This window comes from Poecilia reticulata, chromosome 16 (assembly GCF_904066995.2).
Source record: "Poecilia reticulata chromosome 16, P_reticulata-male-v2, whole genome shotgun sequence".
Lineage (NCBI taxonomy): Eukaryota > Metazoa > Chordata > Actinopteri > Cyprinodontiformes > Poeciliidae > Poecilia > Poecilia reticulata.
In genome coordinates, this window is record NC_088845.1 from 3,007,503 (window position 1) to 3,030,436 (window position 22,934).

Genomic DNA, 22,934 nt, shown 5'->3' on the forward strand with positions numbered 1-22,934 from the left:
AATTTATTTTCTCATTGAAGATGCAACCAGACTCATCTGCTCTCTCATACCAGAAGACGGCACTTCAGTGATTATTGGCTCTTATATATATATATATATATATATATATATATATATATATATATATAAAACAATGAAAGCATCCAGATAGGTTTTTGACGAGGTTGTACAAACTGTGGCCTCGTACTAATTTTGTGCAGCTCCTGACTTCAAATACAAAAACACAGGTAGTCCATCCAGATGGACTTTTTTAAACTTTTAATCTGTCCAGCAAGAGTTACTCAAAACCAATTTTATTTACACAAACTTGGCTAAATGCAGCAAACAAAGTCCCACATAGATCCTGTTCATGTAGCTGAAAATACATCATTTTCGTTCCCAGTTGAGCACAGAAGATTTTACAAACTGGAAAGCAATGTTTGTCTCAAATAAGGCAAACATGCAAAACGTTTTTAAAGTTTTGAATCGACAATAATGTACACATCTTTTTCCTTTAAAAAGACAAAAGGACTACTTTGTTGTTGTCAAGCAGGTAGAAAAATTCACAATGTAAGTTTTGGTGATTTAAATATTTTTTATTTCTTTTCTCTTTTTACCTCCAAATATTTTTGGCAGGACAATTTTGGACCAAATGACAAAATGTTTGGACATGACTGATTTAGGAGTATTTCAACTTTAGTGGACAAGTTCTATAAGTTTTTATTTCATTTTAATTTCATTAAGCAAGCATGTTTTAAACAAAGAATAAAGAAGAACAGAAAAGCTTTCTGGCCCAAACTGGACCATGAACAGGGTTAAAACACATTCCAGCAAATCCAGAACAGGATGTATGAAAATGATAAATGGCCCAGTCAAAGTCCACATCCAGTCTGAGTGAAATGCTGTGGTAGGATCGTAGGAGTTGGCCAATATTCCACCACAATGACGCTGAAAAAGATTCCTGGGGTGTGCTTAGGTTTTCACACAGCTTCCATTTTGCCTTCATCTTTGTTTAACAACTAAAAACCCTGGAAGTTTTTGTTACTTTTAGAGCCTGGTAGTAAAAGTCTTGAAAAAAGGGATACAGTTTCTCACCCCTCTGATTGATTGCTCCTCTGAATGCAAACTCATCTCAGGACCAAACCTGCTGACCTGATGTGACTCCAAGCAAGAGATAAAAGTTTTACCCGGATGTTTTCTGTCTGAAACAAATGTTACTATTTTAAGCATCTTCAAAAGACTGGAGCAGGTAAAAACAAAATGTCATGCATGGGTATGACTGTGTACAGCTGTGGTCAAACACATCCAGAACATCCACACACCTGCGCGTCATCTCTCTTGCTCTCTCACTGACCTGTCTTGGTCGGCACTGCGGAAGCGGGGGAGGATCATTTGGCGGAAACTGCTCGTTCGGTCCAGTTTCGGCTGACTCTTAGCCCTCTTGATGGAGCCCTTCAACCTCTTACTGAGGAAACTCTGGAGTGTGGCGGAGGAGGAGGAGGAGGATGATGATGATGCGACGGGGACAAACAGATGGAGAGGGAGAGGGAGGGCGAGCGAGGTGGCACGAACATGTCAGAATAGATGAGTGATGGAGAGGTGAGGAGCGGGACGCGGCGGTCAGGTGGGGTTTGGTTTAAACGTCGGATGAGCGCAGGGTCAAAGTGGTTTGTGTCAGACGTTATGCACAATCAAATGCAGACAAATGAAAAAATGGGACACATGAGGAGGGAAAGCACACAGTCAGTTTATTAATAAAAGAAATCACACTGCTGCACATGTCCAGTTGGTAAAAAGACCTGCAGTGCCACCAGAGATCCTGTAGTGGGCAGCAGTCGACCATGAAGATTTCTGTTGGGACAGTTTGTCCTGCATGGGCTTTCTTACAGGTTAAACCACATGCAAGAAAAACAAACTGCAACATAATTTCTTAAAAGCAGACCTACATTCAATTGGAACTGTGGCAAAAGTCGAAAACTCACAAATGCTCTCCGTCCAATCTGACTGAGCTTGAGCAAAAAGATTCAGTCTCTAAACGTGTACATCTCATGGAGTTCAGCGCCAAAACATTTGAAACTGCGATTTCAGCAACAAAGTATTGACTCACAAAGGCTCAGTACAAAATACGAGGCACAGATTTAAGATTTTTCTTTTGTAAAAAGTTTTAAAAAAACATCCACCCGCTTCATAAAATACCAATAAAAAACAATGAAGGTTGTAATGCGACAGAAAGTAAAAAAAACATTCAAGCAGATTTAGCACTTCTGCAAGCCACTGTGTATTGTTATGCAAACTTCTTATACAAAGTCTAACATCACATATGTCTTCAGTTCATTTTTAGCACCATAAAATTCATATTTCACTCATACAGCGGATGGAAAAATCACAACCATTTTAATGCAGTGTCTAAGTTTCCCATCATGCCTTCTAACTTATATTCTGCCACACTTTCCAACTATTTAGTGCTCTTTGTTGCTTAGAGGCCCTTCAGTGACTTCACTGATGTTACGAATACTTTCATCCACTTGAGGTGCAACAAGGGTTCTTAAAATATTCTCTTTTCTCCTAAAGCAGGTATAGACAATTATTTGTACCAACAGCCTACATAATTGGCGTTGGGGGTCATATCATTGGCTAAATTCAATTTTGATACCAAACCACTAACTAAAGCGTAATGAAACTTCAAATGTCTCAAAGGTCTGGTCATTTTAATTAAAGCTCCAGTTTCTGAGATCAAAATCAAATCTTACAGCAAATTTTCTTTGCTATAAGAAAATTCAAGTTTTCAAATAATTTAAGAATCTAGACCTAAACTTGGCAGGAAATCAGTCAACTCACGTGAAAACAATATTTTACAAGATGTGCCTCAAAAAAACTGGATGATTTGGGCAACTTGTGGCAAAGTGGGTGAAAACTGATTGGTTGACAGATCTCCACCAAAAAAGGCTAAAACAGAATTAAAAATGTGCTTTTACAAAATAGTTAAAGCGAAACAACCTTCGTATTTTTTACATTTCTTTCTGAAAAGGAATGAAACCTTGCAATAAAAACTAGCATTGACCCTTGATTATAACGGTTTGTTGGCTGGAGCACATTAACCTCAAGAAAAAGGGTGAAAAAGAGAAAAAATATGCTGCGTGAAGACTGGACATTTTTATTGCCTTAAATTAGCCCTAATTATTTAATAAGTGCGTCAAACATATATTATGCTGATTTATCAAAGAACACTCCCTTATTTTAAATGCACAGAAAGACCATTTATATACCTTTCACATAACGACATTATTCAGCGGGAGAACGACTGCGGGGAAATGACACCTTGTCATCTGGTGTGAGTCAAGCGGCTTTGAAGCCCGTCTTATGGATATGACTAAAAGCTTGGCTCCATCTGCTGGTTCCAAGCTAATAGTCTGCATGACTAACTCCGATTCGATTTGCTCCTCCATCTGACGGGTTGAGTGTCAAAAGGTAGAAGAAAGAGGCTGAAAACCAAAACAAATCGCAGTAACAAGAGGAGAATCAAAGTTGCAGCTGCCATTTCTATCAGCGTTGGGTTTCTGACTAAAAATAGCCTAAAAGTCCCTTTACTTATCATTAGGTCACATTTATGTCAGCTCTTACATATAATATTTCTAGTCATTTTATTTGCCTTCAAGTTGTGAGGCTTTTAGGATGTTATCCCCTTACTTTGTTAAGATGCATTAATCCTGCTGCTCTTCTCTAGTTTGACCCATTTTTACTGTTTTGTCCTCATTTCCCCTCATCTTCAGAGCAGGGATGTCATGTGTTAAAAAAAGAGACAATGGCTGCAGTACCAGCAAAAGTTCTTCTAAAGAAAGACCCTTTGGGTGGCAACACCACCGCTGACATGATTGGCTGCCCTAATCAGCAAAACTGATAATACAGGCACTTGTGGCTATTTTTAGTTAGATATACAGTAAATCCTCTCTACCCAGGGGTTGGGAGGAGGCAGTAATGGTTCCTCTGTGTGCAGCAGCAGACTGTGGGGATTTACTTCCAGCATTTTATTTCAGTCTGTGAGCTGAAGATTTACAGTCATGGGAAATAGAAAGTGCACCTTCCTTCTGTGGTGTTTTATGTATAAGCACAAAATGAATGATCTGGTCTTTAGCAGGTTTTAAAACTGTTTACGCCCAACCTCGTGTGTGAAATGGAAAAAGCAGAGAGTGAAAATTGTTGTGATTCATCCAGATGGAACTTTGTAAACCTACAGTAAATCTTGATGCGACACGTTTTTTCCCTTTCAACTCTTCCAAATCAGCTATAGTTCTTATAATTTTTCTCTAATTGTCCAAACATTAATTAAGGCCTTTAAAGTCTGAGATGGACATTTTTTTATTTCTCTGAACTGTGCATAATCTGACCTAGCTGTTTAAAAAGTTTTCCACTCAATACGTTTTTTTAGAATACTTTACTTCGGATTTTTTAGTAAAAACATCACAATTATTAACTGGCAGGACAAAATTGGTTCACAATTAAGCAAAATTCAAGCAATGAGACATACCTAAAGTAAAACACATTTACCATAATATAACAAAAAGTCAAGAAGGACTGGATGAGGAAGGGTAAAGCAGGGGAGGAGGGTAATCAATAAGGATAAATAAGAATGTATATGAATCAGAAATAGGGTTCACTGAATAAGCTTTTACATAATAGTCATGTTTCCATCCAATTATTATGCAAATTTTAAGCAAAACTTTGAAATGTCGCAAAAGAAAGGAAAAAAAAGTGAATTAGACGTTTTTCCATGTCTTCAACCGGGTTACGCAAAGCACGAAGTTAGGCTGTACTTTTCCACACAGCTTCTCCATTTTCCTCTTTGTTAAATAGCTAGTGAGGAATTTGGGTCAAATAAAGCAGGTAATTTCCAAGTTAAACCAGCAGAAACCGACAGAAAGAGGTGCACTTTGTATTCACCACAGAAGTTCAGAACAAGGTGGTAACCAAAGAGGGAGGCTTCCTGGGCCATGTTCGTCATCCCCCTGCTGCTCTTCAGGGCTAAATTACCCAATTCACAGAACCTAAAACATTTATATAACAAACACTCATCTGAACCAGTGTGAAATAATGACAAACACTCCGAACTCTGCAGCCAAATTGAGGCTCTGCATTTCATTTAATGGATCATCCGGCTTCAGCGGTTTTCAAGTGCATGGAAAGCCTTTTCAGTCCTGCCACAATGAATGAGCAGCAAATAGACGCTTCTAATCGGAAACAAACAAGTTATCCTATTCTGAGATACAAACAGTGTGCAAAACAGCAGGATGGATGACAGAGAGAGGACGTGAGCGACACGGAGGGCTCATAAAAACTTAAACCGCTCCTGTAAGCACCTTCATGTGTGATGCCTGCTGCTATGAATAAAACACTAAACAGATTATTTCCGTCCACAGACACATCGCTTCCTGCTCCACCTTCACTGAGCTTCCGTCTCAGTTTGAAAGATAAATAAGAAGTCGTGTTTCAATACTTCCCTTCTTCGCTGACATTTAAAGAACCGGTCTGTGTTCTGACTTTAACTACGACTCGCATTTACATCAAATCAGCATTTGAAAGCCCAGCTGCCGCTCTGCGAACTGCAACACGATTTCCACAGAGTTGCAGGCATTCAACGTTTCCCTACACACCTGTTTCAGATAAAACTTTAATTACACGCTCCTGATAAATTGGACTAAATTGTGTATTTCATTAAATTCCAATAAGCTGTATTGTTGTCTAACATCACATTGTTAATTAACTTTATTGATCATGTTTTAAAAAACAATCACAAAGAAATGTTTTAATAAAACTGAAACGGACGAGTGACAGCTTCATGCTTATTATTTAAAACAGTTTTCTTCCTTGTCTTTGCTCTGGTGTGTTTTTTGCTCGTCACTCCACTGAATTATTTTTGTGAAGTTTTAAAATGATATTTCCACCTGAAGACCTATAGCAAACATTGGTGGTGAAATCGTGACCCGTTTCTGAAGCAGCGGTCAGGAGAGTCAAGCAGCTTTCAATCTTGTTCATTTCAGCGTGTATCATAAAATCTAATGTTTTTAGTGCCATTTTAATTATTTGAAGTTTTAAATGAAAGTTTACAGCGAGAGCTGAACCGTCTTTCTAACTCTGACAGATGGTGACCTATTTTTGTCTCAGACTTTGGAGTTGATCGCAGGTTGCTGATATTTTTTTTCACCTGCTTTTTGAGAACTGATCACAGGTTCTCAGGGGTTTTTATTTTGCCTTATGACAAAATGCTCCTTCAAGCTGTAAAGTCCAAAGATCATCACCAAATTGTTCCTGGATTGATAAAAGAAAAAAAAAAAACTTAGGTAAAGCAGTATTGGTGGGCAGATATGGTAGAAATCAAACTTTCTCCTCTGCTTACATGGCTTTCCAAACTGGATGGAGGAGTCAGTCAGGAATTTCAGTTCATTGTGTTTTTTGTCTTGGGAAATAAACTAAAGGGCAGCAAAGTCTAGAAGTCTTTACTTTTTGCTCTGTGCTAGTGGCAACAAAATCCTGTTACATTCCTCAGAAAGAGTCATTCCTGAAGTTTCCTGGAGTTTTCTGGATGCTGTCCTACATTTTGACGTCTCGCCTTGTGGTTCTCCATAGTCCAGGAAATTGTTTTTCTATAGTTTCTGACAATGGCTGCATTCATTTTTTTTAAACATATAACCATTATAAAAATAACATTTCAAGGTTCTCTGCCTCTCAAGATTGATGGAGTAATTTTTGCTGGATTTTTTCACAGGCTCACCTGACTGGCATTTCCAGATGTATATTTTTTCCAGGGCAATGTGACTGTTATTAAAATGCTAATTATTATAAACTCTGTATAATATTCAATTTGATCTAAAAACACTTTATCAGTCCAAAGGAAAATTAAATGTTGGAACTCTAAATGTTGGGTCTTTGGGCAGGAAGGACCTCCTGTAGCAGTCTGCATTACAGCGATTCTAAAGGATCCTCTGACTGAAGACGCTCTGTTACAATAACAGAGCGACTTCAGTCTCATAAGGAGGATGGTCAGTTTAAACCATGATCATTTTTATTTTATGAAAAATCCTTCTTTGAGCAATAATGTCCAGAAGTTCCAGAGTCCAGATCCAGCCTTCTTCATCACCCTGTTTAGATTTCTTAATTTCTCCACAACAGATTGACAGCATATTGCTGCAAATAAACTAGTTTGCGTTTGATTACCCTACAAAATAAAAATAAAACACAACCTTTTTTTCCGCTGCCCAGGCTTAAGGATTTGACTGTACAGTCAGATGTGACACTCATGATCTGTTGACATTTGTAGTGCAAAGCCCTGCTTGTTTAAAACTAAACATGGTTTGATGTTTTTCACACACTCATCTGAACTGCAAAGACTTTGTGACTCAGGCTAAACATGTTTTAGTTGGTCTTGAAGACATTTTCATCCAGGTTTGGTCATGATAAATCAAATAAAAACTAAATTCCTGTGTGACGTAGTTTGAGCCTAAAGCTCAAAATTCGGGAGAAATGCAAAAACTATGCAGCAAAAAAATGAGAACTAGCAGATTTCTAATAATAGACGCTCATATTATGCATATCCCACACATACCACACATACCAAGCATCACATTGGAAGCACTTTCCTTCTGTCTGGCAGTGAGACTTATGCCCAATCATGCTTAAATTAGTCAATGAGCAAAATAAATACCTACATTTATATTCTGTCACTTTCCTAAAATAATAGCCTCAGTCATTTTTTTTGCCAAAAGTGATTTTGGCAACAACAATACAACAAAACACCACCTCTTTTTTATTTTTTTATTGCCAAAACATGATTCAGGCAACAACAACAACAAAAAAAACACTTTTGGCAAAAAATGACTTAGGCCATAATTTTAGGAAGGTTCAAAAATGAATTTCAACAACAGGGAAAGCATGAATTACTAACAAATTGCAACATAAACACATTTATTTACATTTCTCCTTTTCTTTTCTCATGGTTGAATTTGCCAAAGAAATAAAGTTTGTCTTCTGTGATTTCTGAAGAAAACAGTGCTTGCTAAGTATTATAGTAGTGTCCAAACCAGCAGTCTGAAGCTAGCTAAAGCGCAAAACGTTAATGTGTCTTCTATTACAGCAGCATCATCTCAGAGCAGATTATGTTTTAATCTGAATACAGATTAATCTGAACACATTCGTTCAGTAGAAACCCGTCTAGTGAGCTATTTCTGACGCTAAAACTTTGATGTTGGTGGGACAAAAGCATTTGCAGACTAATTTGTTTTCATTTCTTCAGGGTCCACTTTGCAAGCAAAGAACACTTTTCAAAAATTAGAACTTTAAAAAATGCATTTCAAAAGTAAAACTTCGAAAAATGTCTGAACCAAAACAACTTTTTACGAGTAATTTACAATGTGCAAGCAATAGGTTAGAAAACATTTACGCAGTTTGCTATTTTTCATATTTTATTTATTAAAATTTAATCTAAAAAAAGAAAGCCTATTGTTTTAAAATAGGGGTGGTGCAAATAATGTATGTTACAGCATTTCTGTCTGCATTGTGGGGTAAGTGCAATCATCTAAAAGTAATTTTGAAATAAAATGTGAAAAACTCTCATCCTGGATATATGTTGGTTTAAATATTTCATACACATGGTAAATTACTAGCAAAATATGTTGGAATATGTATTTTTCCCAGTGTATAATAATACCTTCAAAATAACTTTTTTGTTTTTGCCTTAGCAATGAAAACAGCCTGTATCTCAGTGTCACATACCTCAACAGGGGGCAGCGGTTGGATAAACGTTCCTCCCGCCACTGGACTCGAACCGGCAGCCCTCCAGTCTCCTCCCCAGTACAAGAAGGGAGGGGAGGAGGAGGCGGCAGGCGAGTGAGGCAGGGTGAAGGATAGGGAGGGAGAGAGAGGCAGCGAGCGGGGCAACGGGGGCGTGGCCGACCCTTTCTTGGAGCCCTTTTTCTGCGGCTGTGCCGGCGGGCAAAAGGTGATGGAGGGGGAGACGGCCAGGGACAGAGGGAAGGGGTGAGGCGGGGTGCCGCTGACCCGTCTGCCACATGTTTGAGATGGGCCGAAAGCGGGAGGAGGGAGGAGGGAGAGCGAGAGGGACGGAGGCAGCGAGCGAGGCCGAGGATAGGGAGGGTTACTCACGGATTGTCGGAAGGGTTGAAGGGGGGCAGTGGGAGGGACCTCCATGCTGGGTTGCTTCCCAGTGGCTATGCTCTTCCTCCGGGCACGGTGATCTGCAAGGAGAAGCAGAGATCCGCAGGTAAGACCACGGCTGACGTAGACAGGACAGGGTGCTAAATATGCACCGCAAACACGGCGGAAAAACCAGAGGTGGTGTGAAAACAAACACCTACATGAGCGCATGTCCGCCTGAAAATGAGCGCTGAACAGTGCAAAGGTGAGGCGAACGGAGAAAAAATCCACAAAAGGTCAAACTGCAGGGCGAACCACAAACGTCCACACACCTACATCCATCTCACACTGACAGAGTAGGTGTTGGACTTGCAGAGTAATAGATTTTCTGTCTGAACGTCTGATAAGGCGAACATTAACATTCGGTGCTTTGTGAGGAGGAAACGCAAGATGCATGAATAAAATGGATCATCAAACAAACAAAGCACTCATTGACTTCCTCAGGTAGTCACAACATAACGCACTGTGCTGTCCGACAGCTGGGAGATAAAGTGTGAATCTGTGGAGAACAGACACAGAAACCCACAGCCAACCAACGACCTTCTGTCCAAATCCTGGTGAATTTTTAACAGCTGCAACTTCATCACTGCACCAGCCTCTATCCTCAGTCCACAAAATACAGGGAAGGTCAATGAAAAGTCAGCGCTGAATATCAGTTTCCTGAAGGTAAGCGACTCTTATGGCAGCCAGTCAATGTGTCACAGCAAAGAATGAGAAATACTGGTCTCAACGTCTAAGTGACAAGTTAAAGTAAAAACTCAACCTTCTGACGGTGTTTAGGTATTTTTTGTGCCGTGGAAGCCAAACCCCCTGGTGTTACACACTGTATGAAGGAAACTGAAGGACAGAGAAACGTAATGGAAACCAAATGAAGATCAAAACAGAGGGATTAACTTTATGTGTTTGAACCGGAAGTGAGAGAACACACCCAAACTGCAACGTGTGTACCTCCAGATTTTTGTAACTTGGCGCAGAGCGTGCATGTCAAATGCACGATTTGGAAGGTGCAGCAATGTCCACCTGCATTTATATGATCCCTTTATGAAGGCTCGTTTTCAGAGAATACTGCACCAAGGAATGAGTCAAGTATAAAAACCAACCACTTGCTTGTCTTGACCAACTCAAACCTCCAAAAGCTTTGAAATGCCGCAATATAATAACGTAATAAAACATCATTATGCAATAATCAACACAAAACACAATAAAATCCTTGATTACATTTTGAAATACTATTTGCTGCATATGTAATAACATTATTACATTTAGCACCGATTATCACAAAATGATCATTAGCTTGTTTTTTAGAAATGACAATGTAATAATGTGGTGCTTTATGCCATAAACCATCACAAATTTTTGTGTTAATCTTAATCATTATACTTCTAATAAACTGCAAAAATTACAAAATCTTGTCAAGTACCGTATTTTCCGCACTATAAATCCTTCAATGAATGGCCTATTTTAAAACTTTTTTCATATATAAGGTGCACCGCATTATAAGGCGCATAGAATAGACGCTGCAGCAGAGGCTGGAGTTACGTTATGCATCCACTAGATGGAGCTGCACTAAAGGGAATGTCAGCAAAACAGTTCGACTCCAGTCGGCGAAGAGAGCCTTCTGCGACTGGGCCGGGGCGTGGCCGGACGATGGTCACCTTCTCCGTTCGTGCACAGCATGTTGGTGGAGAACGTGGCGCTAAATGACCTGCAGACGACCTGATTATCAGGTTGGTAGGTAGAAAGGTCAGTCAAACTTTATTAACAAACCAGCGTTCTGACAACTATCCCAGCATGCACCGCACGCTTCTTCTTCTACAGGCGAAAATGATGTCGGCGGCTGCTTACCGTAGCTGCTAGACCTGTTGTGGCTCAATATTAGTCCATATATAAGGCGCACCGGATTATAAAGCGCACTGTCGGCTTTTGAGGAAATTGAAGGTTTTTAGGTGCCTTATAGTGCGGAAAATACGGTACTTTTGTTCTACTTGCTAGAACAAATACCAAATACATTAGCACACTTCAAATGAGACAAAATGAATTCATAAGTAACTTTTCAGCAAGATTTAAGATCTTGTTTAAGTCAATAATGACTTAATTTTGATGAAAAATTTCCGGTTCCACTGGCAGATTATTTTACTTATAAAAAGACATATTTCCCATTTTATATGTGAAAAGGACAAAAGAAACTGTTGCACCTCCGAGTAACACAAGAAATACAACAGGAGCAATGCTTCCATTCGGGGTTAATAAAACTTTAGTTTTACATCCTTCATTCTCTGTATACAAGCTCAAACTCCAGCCTCTCTTCTGAGTAAAAACAAGCCTTAAAATTTGGTTCTGGTATTCTGATTTCTCATTTCTGGACAGATGTATGCAAAACCAAGGTGACTGTTAGTTTTTCACTGAAAGAAAACGGCATGGAAAGAGTTTCTGACATAAATAATAAACGACTAAGCTGACCGTCGACAATGTTGGAGTCTCAAATTCACAGCTGCTATATTTTTACCTCACTTGAGTGTTTTGACTGTGCTGAAAAGTATCCACAAATTATATGTTTATCACCAGCATGGGTTTTCTGTTAAAGCATAAAAGGAAGTCAGTTGAACGGACCTTTTTTTTAATCTGATTTCTACAATCCATGAGGGATCACAGAGTGAGGGGCGGGCTACACACTGGACAAGTCACCGTTTTATTACAAGAGAAAAACAGGACAAGCTATCATGTAGCACCTGGAGAGAACCCGAGAACAAGGTCGCAGTTCAAACCCAGAACCTTCTTTCTGCAAGGCAGCACCACCACTACATTTCCATTGCACACGTTTTATAAATAAATATGAGGTTGTTACAATCATATAAAATATGATTAGAGCATATTTGAGTTAGTTTCATAGTGATGTCTCAAAGTACATTCAGTGCATCAATGTGGAGACATTGTTTTTTTCCTTTCTCTTGATTCACCTTTATGATTTTACTTTCCATTTTTGAAACCTGAACTTGCAGCATACATTGTCACAGCACGGACAGCTTAGCTAGCATAATTTGAATGGAAGCAGACACCAGAAAACAGCAGTTAATAAGTTAATATTCAGAGGTTTGATTTGCTAAAAGTTACGATTGCAGTTTCCTGACCTTTAAAAATCCTGACCTGCTGATCCTGACCGATACTGTTTTTTTTTTTTTTGTCTGAAAAGTCGCTAAAAGTTGTCAAGTTGGCAACAGTGGGTACTTATTAACCCAAGAACTTACGCGCTGAAATAATACCAAAATGCAAGTTACTAGTCAAAGAACAGTTGTTTACTTTGTGCGAACATATTGGTTTTAGCTCATGTCTCCTGAGGGAATGCTTGTATTGACAGCATATAGCCATCGTTTAGTTATGTAAGCATCAGGATGTGTTTGTTGCCACTGGCATAATTATGATCCAATAATACTCCATAAGATCTGTTCACCATTTTTTTAATAATGTTCTAAAGTAGTCACATTGTGAGACAAACACAAAATAAGTCATAGACCGTTGGGAATGTCATCAGCTTTGCAAATGTGGTCAAATGTGAGCAATAAAGGAAAATCCAGTCATTATGATTCACCGACTGGAAGCCATCTGCTAGTTTCTACTGGATAATGGAAATGTTAATGTTCATCATTTGGAAGCACAAATGTCTTTTTGCAAATTTCCATGTAAATTTATCCAACAGCTGTTAGAAAAATTAAATAAACTGACAAATTCCCAGCCTGCTAAAAAAAAAAAAAAAAAGTGTCCCAAAATGATTGCAGCTTTTGCCAGAGCATCTTAAATATGAAGAGTTATGAAAAGCAACCAGCGTGTCGCGGCACATTCCCCCACATATGAACAAGCCGCTGTCTTGTCTAATAAACACAGGGTGGCATGCTAACAGCCCCGGTTGAGTAATCATTTCCAGTCTCCTGAATCCAGGAGGAAAGAATCAAAGCCCGCTTCATCTCTCCACATCTGCAGGTTTTTGTCGTTTTTATCCCAAAGATCAATTCTACACACAGGTTGGTTACACTTGTTTGTTCCTATTCTTACATTTCAGACTCCAGAACTGACTTCTCGTCTAAATCACACCATCCATGTCATTGCTCTGTTGCTCTGTCTGCTTTTCCGTCATGATGTTCAAACACGCACCTCCTCTCTCCCACACAGGTATTTTACATAATTCAAACAGTGCATTCATCCTTCTACCTCTCCTCAGCCCTTGATCTCTCTCTCCTCCTTGGACTCTCTTCCCCAACAATTTCTTTCCCTTTTTCTGCCCTCTTCTTGCTCTGATCTGGTTCCCTCCCGCTCAGATATGTTCGGGCTGAAGAGCCCTCCATTTTCTCCATGCTTACCTTTATCTGTAGTCCTCATTTATCCTCTCGGCCCTCTCCCTTCTCTGCCTTTCATTTACCTGTCCAAATGGCAATCTTTTCACTGAGAGCCTGCTGGTCTCTCTCTGTCTGCAGTTCTAACATTTTCTGCAACCCACGCAAACACGGGGAAAAAAAAAAAAATCTACCATGACAGAGTTTGCAGTAACTGTGCCAATGCCTCTTTATCCAAGTTCAGAGCCTAGCAGTAAATTGCCACCTGTATGTCGGATGACTGGCAAGCGAAGGAAATTTATGTAAAATGCATATTACATATAAATACATCAGATATAAAGTGGGTCTTTACATTAAAATACAATCAATAATCTTGACTTTCCTCTTTAAAAATGTGCAACAAATGACGACAAGCGCCATGTTTTGCCCTCCCACATCTCCAGTGGAAATGCAGAATACAAGAAACGGCCTTTTAAAGGTAAAATATTTCAGGGGAAAGTTTCTGCTGTCATATTGCTGGAAGTTGCAATGAAATACATAACTACTCATGCAATTTGTACTAAATTAGTTATATCTCAAGGAACGAGCTTCTCAATGACATTTTGCAACAAATCTCTCTTTAGACATCCAAAAACATTTGCATCATTTTCAAGGTGGCTAAAAGTAAAACTGATATCTGATTGTTTTCAAAGCATCTGCAGTCCGAACGAGTTTCATCCGACTTTTACGACATTATTCTCCACAAGAAAAAGCCAAACAGGAAATCTGGATGTAAACAATGTCCAGATTATAATTATGAAAGAAGTCTGTGCCAGAGAGTCGCATCACATCTCCATCCCACCACTCTTGGCTCTGACGACGCATCCAAACAAACTTCTCTTGACCAAAAAAAAGGTGGTTATTGCAAATAAAATACAATAAAAATGAAAGAAAAGCTTCATTTTTTAATTGGCTACTCAAATGTAGCAACTATCAGTAGTGCTGTTAAAATAACACTAAACATTGCTACGAAATTATTTATAATATTTATTTATGGGTATTTCAATTTTGTTTCCATAAAGCAAAACGGGTTTTAGAGAACAAGACAGCTAAGGCAGAGACAAAGTCCTGGTAGGAGTGCAAACCCCAGTAGATTTAATAGATAGAACCAAAGACCATGCAGAGCTAAAAAAAAACTCCCAGCAAATTATCCTAAAATTATGTGTTTGCACACTAAATGTTAAATCTAATCACAGTATAGATAAAAAAAAATCCCAGCAAGTAAATAGTATAGCACAGCTTGTTTGTAGGAGGCTGAAGGCAAAACTTTCTTCTCTTTAAAATCAACACGGCGGAGGGTCGTAAAGTTCCATCTGGAAAAACCACAAACCTTCTGGATTGATGTCCTCAGGACAGAAGATCAAAGTACAGATGTCTGGCCATAATGCTCAGTGGCATGTTTGCTGAAGACCAAAATTAGCATAGCAACACCTCATCCAGACTGTCGAGCACGGCGATGGAGGGATGAGGAGTTGGGCTAATTTTACAGCCACGTGACCTTGGCACCTTCAGCCTCTGAGTAAATCTGTAACTTCTCTCTATGCTGAAGTATTTTAGAGTTAAATGCAATTCTGGCGTTTGGCCCAAATTGGATCAGCAGCAGGTCTATGATCATAAACACAGAAGGAAGTGTTCTGTTATGAAGTTTCAAATGATATGCATCCAGAAACTAATTTCATACAGATAGGACAAAAAAAGGGGGAAAGTCTGCCCTGGTATGTTTTTTTCAGATGTTGCAACTTTGCAACCATTTTTTATCTGTATCAAAACTTTATTGAACAGCAGTGCCAAACAGTGATGGCTGTTGGGAGAAAGTTCGCTTAAGGTTGTGTTGCCTGTATGTACTAAAGGAATAATTTTGTAACATTATTTTGTGCTAGATATAGCCCTATAATGTGTTATTTGACTGTAAAATTAATATTTTTGTTATGCAAATTACCCGTGATGTGCGAGGTTGTTCAAGATGGTGTCAGCAGCGCATGTTCATACAAATAGATGTGCTTATGATGTTATCCAGCAGAAATTCAGTATAAAAGTGTTCTGCATTTATATTATATTGTTGGCCCTGTTTTCAGTTTCACCCTTTTGAAGGTCATTAAACCTGCTGACAACGCTCTTCGGTCTCCAGAGTTGTGATATAAAAAGGTGTTGGACATCAGACATGCACCAATAACAGCACACAAAGACTAAAAGCAGGAAAATAATGACGTTCTTGCAGCGGCCCAGTCAAAGTCAAGGACACAAGCTGATTATAAAGCCGTGGTAAAACCTTTAGAAAAGTTTATTAAAAGCAAATAGGCAGTTTATTTTAAAGAGCATGAATGACACATGGTAAGGATTCATTTGAAATTTCTCAATAGCTGCCCTGCAGTAATAATCAGAGTCTGCTACTTTACTGGAAGTGTTAATAAATATCGCTAAAGGTTGTGCCAGCAGCATGCACACATCATAACTAATATCAATTAAAAAACCCCATGAAGAATCACTGAGAGAAACATATGGTTTCTCACATCTTAGTGTAATAAGGTGAAGAACACACTGTGAAAATGCTGCGCCCCCCCATCCCAAATAAACCGCAGCCTGAACCATTTCTGTGGGTTCATCTTCAGAAAGTGAGATCATAAAAACAAGAAGTGTGCTATCCTAAGCCTGGGGGTAATTATAAAAGAACATCAGTGAGCTTGTGTCTTATTACATCCTCCAGTGAAGGGTTTTATTGGGGCTGAAATGTTTGTTTGCTTTTAGTCCTGCTGGTTGTCATTGTTCCCCGTTACCATCTGCACAAACTTCCACCCACTTCCAGGATTAAATGTTATGTTTCCCCCTACATCAGAGCTGAGAGACATAACAACATGTCATGCTAACATTTTCTTTTTGTAGCATAAAAAACACAGAAAAACGGCTTACAGAAGTGTAATTTTACCAATCATATCCCAAAAATCCCCATTAAAGGTAATTAAAGTTAAAATAAGCAAAGGCTCTCTGATGGCCTGAGGTTGTATGACAGCTGGGACTTGGAGTAGCACTTCTGTAATGACAGCATTGATGTAAAAAAGTACGTTAAGATTACATAACAGCAAATGTGGCCTGTTGCATGCATGAACATTTCAGCAACACAGCATGAAAAACTCTGGTTTAGTGCCTCTTCACACTCTGGAATCATCCCAGAAAATGGATCAACTCAGCCTATTTCTGAGGCTAAACTCTTGTCATTTCCCAGGATATTGATCTTTCAGTTATTATTGCATGGCTATGATGAGGACTGAAATGCAATTAGTAAGGAAATCTAAAGCTTTGCCTTTCAGCTCAGTTTCTCCTTGACCATTTAGTTTATCATAACTTCAGGAAAACTCTCATTACAGCAGACAAAGCCCTTTCTCCGTCTCCAGCTCAATCAGACTGATGGCATCACATTTGACACCAGAATGTTTTGGCAAATAGATTATTACGACTTTCATTATTTCATATATTCAGACTTTCCATTACAGCCACTGCATTCTCTTAGATCAATCTCTGCACAACTTGTTACTGAGGGAACGACCTCATTTGGACGATCAATGAGACGATCGTATCAATTATCACAATTGTTGCCGCTCTATATTTTTACTACTATTCTGTAAAACAAAGGGTGGTGCTGCAATAATTACAGCCGCTGCAGAGTAAAAAAAATGATAAAAAGTAGTTTTAATGATACCAAAATAATCTGAACTAAAAATAAGTTACAGCAAAAGTCATAGGCAGAAACAAACAAATGCTCAAGATGGATAAATTAATTTCACATTTTTATGGGAAACATTACTCTAAATTTCAAAAATGATCTCTAGCCAACAAATCTCCACAATGACCACAATTTCTAGGTCATGAACTGCCTTGCTAAACATTGAGTTTAGCACCAAATGCAGCTGTGAGCTTCAGTGACACTGAACCAGAAACTCAACATTTCATTTCTACCACCACAGACTGAGCAGTGTTGACATTTTGTTCAGATATAACCTTAAGACCTGTTACTTTCCACCAAAACATTTCCATGGTTTGGCAGAAAAAGAGACAACTCTGAATGGGAAACAATAATCTGTCTGTTATGGATGAGAGTAGCCACACAAGGCAGACTGAAGATGACCAACACTGAACTTTACAAATCAATACCACAATTAAAAGTTGTCCTGCAAACAAACTAAAAAACAAAGAGGATCTCTGTCAGTTTGCTGAGATCTGCTCTGGACCGAACAGCAATAAGGTCTGCAGCTCTCTCTGCAGATTTCTACAGATTTCATTCGCCTGAAACAAAAATAAGTTGCAGCACATCATATGCAGAAACAAACAATTGGCCATTAGCCTTCATACTGAATGCTAGCATCAAGGCTAGTGGTGAAAAATCAGCTACTGTCCAAATCCAGCTGTCTGCAGCATTCAAAGGGTCCAAAATGCTGCACAGCATATTGAATGGGACAACAGAGTGGTTCTGTCATGAAGCTCCCATCTGAACAGAATGGATTTCCCAACAGCTGTGCTTTTATGGTGCATTCAAGTACATCTCGTACACTGGACCATCTAATGTCTAAACTATTACTTTAATTCCCACATGTCTGCAAAGAATTCCTAAAAAACATTGAGCACATTCAACTGGTTTTATTATCCATATATTCATCAACTATACCCACTTATCCTTAAATAAATCAAACCAAATATTTTCTGTAGTGTCTACTTGTTGTTTCTCTTGATTAGAGCAAACCAAACACACCTAATTGTAGATTTAAAACAAATCATTTGTCTCGTTACCCTTAAAAATCATGTACATCTGCAGTATATACTGGATTTTATTTGTACTGTAGATGTAGTGTGCAGAATTGGGAACTCATGTAAATAAATCTAGAACAATAGTTTTCATGTGTTGTACATGAGTACAGCACATTTTGTCAGAATAAAAACTGACTGATTAAGACCAAGCAGGTTCATCGGTTTTTACTAAATGTCCCATGTAAACTTTGTGCTGCAAACAATATTTGTCTTTGAGACTGCAACACTTTTCAACCTGGTTATAAGTTCTATAAACATACAGAAACATGGCTTGTTTTGCTTATAATGTGTGAAAACTACATTGACACAAAAAGAGGCTTGTTGCTTACGAGTGCGTTTTCAGGTGCAAATCTTCTTCTGTGGCAGCTTTGTGGATTAGACAAAGTAATCAATGTTTTGTTCCCGTTTTGTTTGTACAAAAGATGTGCAAACCTTCGGTGAAGCAAGGCTTTTGAGTGTGTTTGCTGAGTGTTTTCTAGTCTTTTTTGCACCTCATTAAGAACTTTAAAATAACCCCACATCACATATAGACCTCCTTTACGTCGGTAATATGAGTTTTTCGTAATTATTTTGCATATAACGGCAGAAAAGACAGTTATACTCTAAAATTTAGACAAACCGTCCACATATTGTATGAATCCATGCAGGCATTTTAAATTTAAATAAAAATTTACAATCCAGGGTGAATACGGACATCAATTCACTTTTATGAAGATAACAGAGTCTAAGTACCCCGTTCTATATGCAGAGAGAGGAGAACAGTAGGCGGCATCCTGTGTGAAAACTCATTCAGGCTCAGTATAAAAATCATCTGCTCTCTAGTCTTTTTCCAAAGCCTGCTGATAGATTTTAGATGGATGAGGTCAGCAGAGGGTGCTAACCGGGGACAAAATTCAAACCAAAGCATGCATGCGAGGCTTTGTCTTTTCAGCCTCTTCCATTAAATAAATTCACGCGTTAATGGCCGTCTGAATTAATCAAAGCCATTAGGCTTTATTTTAAAAAAGACACTGACAGCAGAACAATAATGATGATAAAAACTCTGAATAGACTCATTGGAATCTATTTTTCACTCTCTTTTGATCCTTGCTTTGGTTCTGTTGCCATGGAAACATTTTTTTTTTCCTGAAGCACCTTGCATTTTATTTTCAGACGCACAGTACGTCCAAAACAGAAAAACGCTCGAAACATTAAGAGCAGCAGAAAAACATACATAAATGAGTAGATTAATAGATTCAGCTGAACAGTGAGATCAGCTAAATAATCAATAAATCCTTTGATCTCTTTCAGTCGGCGCTGATGATTAACAGAACGTTACGTTCATTTTCTTGCTGGGCCTAATTTTAAAACTCTTACATAAGTAGTGTTTATGGATGATGTAAAGGCTTGAAAGGCAGAGCAGAAAAAATGCAGGCGGAGGCATTATGGTGTCATGGAGGGCTGTGATTCTGCCTGACTGGGGTCATGTGGAATAGACCTGCCTGCCTCTTTGATTTAGCCGCTCAATGAATCCCCCATGCACCGGAGCAGTGTCGTTTAAGACGCTTGTTCCTTGTGTTTGAAATCACAATCCCAAAACGTTCCACTTGTTTTTAAGAGAAGGCCAAGTTCATTAATTCAGATCTTGATCAATAAACAACAACAAAGATCTTTTGTTATCACTATGCAGCTTGAATTACGTTTTCAAGAAGACACAATAAACGTCGCCCTGAAAAACTAAAAACAACCATTTACTTCATCTGGATTTTAAATGACTGATTATGTTTCAATAATACTTCAGACTATTGTGTTGTTTTTGACAATTAATTTCGCAAAGTAAAGATCTGGATTAGAAAGGATCTTCATCCTTCCCAAAATGTGCAGGTAGACTTCAATAAAATATGACATCTTTTATCATAACGAAAGTCTTTTCACAGACATATTTTGATTTTAAAACAGAAATGTAACCATACTGAAGAATATATACATTTTCTGTGTATCAATACGTGGTCATGGCTCCATTTGTTTGCATAACTGCATCACTACAGCAAAGTATGGCATAAATATGGCATTCTAGGCGTTTACATACAACTAATAGACTTATTTGCTGGGCTGCTACAATATATGAGAAATAAGGTTTCTTCCTCCTGCAACCTTTACAAAAAACCTATAATTGTTCAGTCCTTTTCCAGTTGTCCTTTCTTGAACTTTAACATTTATCATGCAAACCTTGTCCTTTAGAGAACGAGATGAAGCTCTTGTTTTGTTTTTGTTTTAGATTTTTTTTTTGCCTAAGGATGGATTTACTTTTACATAAATTCCATGGAAAATTGGAAAACCTTTCAAACAAAGTGCAGTAAAGTGAGGTTTGTACAATCTCTCAGCATTTATTCTTAACTTAGTTGCAGTTTGTTTATATATATATATATTTTATATATATATATATTTTTTTTATATTCTATAAAAATACAATATTGCTTATTGTAAACTCTTTTTGATGGAAAAAATCTGAGAAATGACAGGATGCTCAGGGCTGAGCTTGCCAGTTTCCCAGCTGCAGAAAAGGCACAGACTGTTCACATTAATGGAGTTATTACACAAAGCGTAGCAAAGAAACTTAGTTCAGTGAAGAGCATGAGGTGAAAGCAGGCTGCGGTGCTAATCAACTTAATGACTAGTGCCCCTGGGTCAGCTAGTTCTTCAGTTTTTAAAGCCAATTTTCTCTGAATCAACTTTTCTGTGTCTGAGACTGATTGCACTAAGAATAGCCCCATTTCTCTCTAATTTACCTTGTAAATTAGACAGGCTTAATTTGACATCTTGAAGGCCGTTCATATGGTCCTGGTCCTGTATTATAATTACCACCCATAGCCCACTAACGCAGCAGTTTCCACTGCTAAGCGAATGTTACTAAATTACTAAAGTGTCAAACTCTAAGAACATTGTTTGAAATCCGTTCTCTTACTTATAAACATCATAATTTAAGGAACAATGTCAAAAAATGTGTTCTTTACAAAGTAATCAGGGATATAATAATAGTGCGCTTAATCTTAGAAAAGGAGAGCATTCAAGAGTGGAGTTGTTGCACGTTCTGTTTTTTTCTTGAAGCTGTATCTTTCAGCAGATGGCAGGAGATTAAACGGCCCCTGGAAGGACGGGAGGGGTTTCTCATAATGAAGACATCATTCGTCTTCTTCTTTTAAATGATCTCCTGCATTAAGAGTGAGAATCGAAGACGTTGCCAATCATCCTCAAAGCCCACTGCAGATTTACAGGGTGAAAATGTACATTGTACAAAATGTACAAAACAAAAAAATACAAAAAAACCATCATTTTCCTGTTAAGAATTTGCTATTAACGCAAGCTACCAAAAGATAGAAAATGAGTGTCAACTTCCTCCACTAATGTGTCTTTAGTGTAGGTAAATTTTGATTTTGAGAAACTCAAAATTTACTTAAAAAAATTTGAAAAACTTAAAAATTGTTCTCAGAAGGTTTTCTAATATCTAGCAAATAGAAATAATTTTGGTTAAACAAGAAACGTTTGGTCTGATGTAGCTTCAGACAGTGAGAATAAGTGTGTATGTGTCTTATTAATCAGTGCATGTAGATATCTGGTTTCAACTGTAAATAGGCTGTTATGGGGTTTACTTTTATTTATGTCAACTGAATATTCAACTAGATTGACTCATGAAGCAGTTTGAAAATAATGAGATTAACCAAAATTCTGCAAGGCAAACATAGTAAAATATTACAATACCAGAAAACTGATAAGTTATTTCAATGTCTTTAGACGTAAAGGCATATTATGATGTCACACACAAACACTAGATTTTGAACTTGAAAATGTTCCCGTTTTAGTCAAACTGCTTTTATGCCCTTCGTTTTTCACTGCATCATTTCTACATCAGAACTCAGGAAATTGTGTCAAATCCTACTTTGTGTGTCTGTCGCTGGTGAAGGAGTTATGATTTTCTCTTAAGCCCTCCGAGTGTGCAAAGCACTCAACTCCAATTATGTGCTGCTGTTTTAAGCTGTAACATAAAAAAATGGATTAATATTTTAATAAATATTCTATTTTCTAAATTTTCCCTCATAACTTCAATAGTGTAGAGTAAAACATGTTTTGCATTTACATCATACCTTTCATGATTCAAGAATTTTTTGATAAAATTACATTTTCCCACAGAATCTTTGTTTAAAAAAAGTTTATGTTTTTGTTTGCCAGTCTACCGTAACAAAGCAGCCCCTCCATCTCTGCTCCACTAAAAAAAAAAGAAAAAGAAATAGCAACCAGTGTGTTAGCAGGATCTTCTGTTGTATTATAATTTCTGCTAAGCTACTCCGTTGAAATGGGGTGTTTCTAATTTTCTAGTCATGCACAAGAGAACTGCTCCTTGAAAATAAGTTAGATTGGATCTTTTCATTAATCTTAAACATCCATAACATTTAAATTTAATGCTAGAAGCCAGACCTAAGCAGGATTATCAGCCGCCAGAGAAAGGCAACAAAAGCTTGCATGTCAAACACATGTTTTCACATGGCAGCAAGCCGCTCCGGCATTCAAACACTGTATGTACAGCCATGTGCAAGGAAACATGAGAGATGCCGT

The 22,934-nt window shown here is 38.1% G+C and overlaps 1 protein-coding gene across 13 annotated transcripts in view; it reads right to left on the reverse strand.

The window, feature by feature from the left end:
* Positions 1–22,934, reverse strand: part of syngap1b (synaptic Ras GTPase activating protein 1b) — a 176,116-nt gene that overhangs the window by 41,564 nt on the left and 111,618 nt on the right. For 9 of the 13 annotated variants that reach the window (XR_014091401.1, XR_014091402.1, XM_081616884.1 and 6 more), the window contains 2 exons: positions 8,743–9,224; positions 1,334–1,455 (listed from right to left, as the gene is read on the reverse strand). Coding sequence is in view for 10 of the 13 variants with exons in the window: in XM_081616884.1 (XP_081473010.1) it covers positions 1,334–1,455; positions 8,743–9,224 (604 nt within the window). In the remaining 3 variants the exon portion in view is untranslated. Of the gene's footprint in view, positions 1–1,333; positions 1,456–8,742; positions 9,225–13,535; positions 13,640–22,934 lie in introns of those variants that run through there. The other 4 variants (XM_017309407.2, XM_008430771.3, XM_017309406.2 and 1 more) reach the window with 3 other exon arrangements.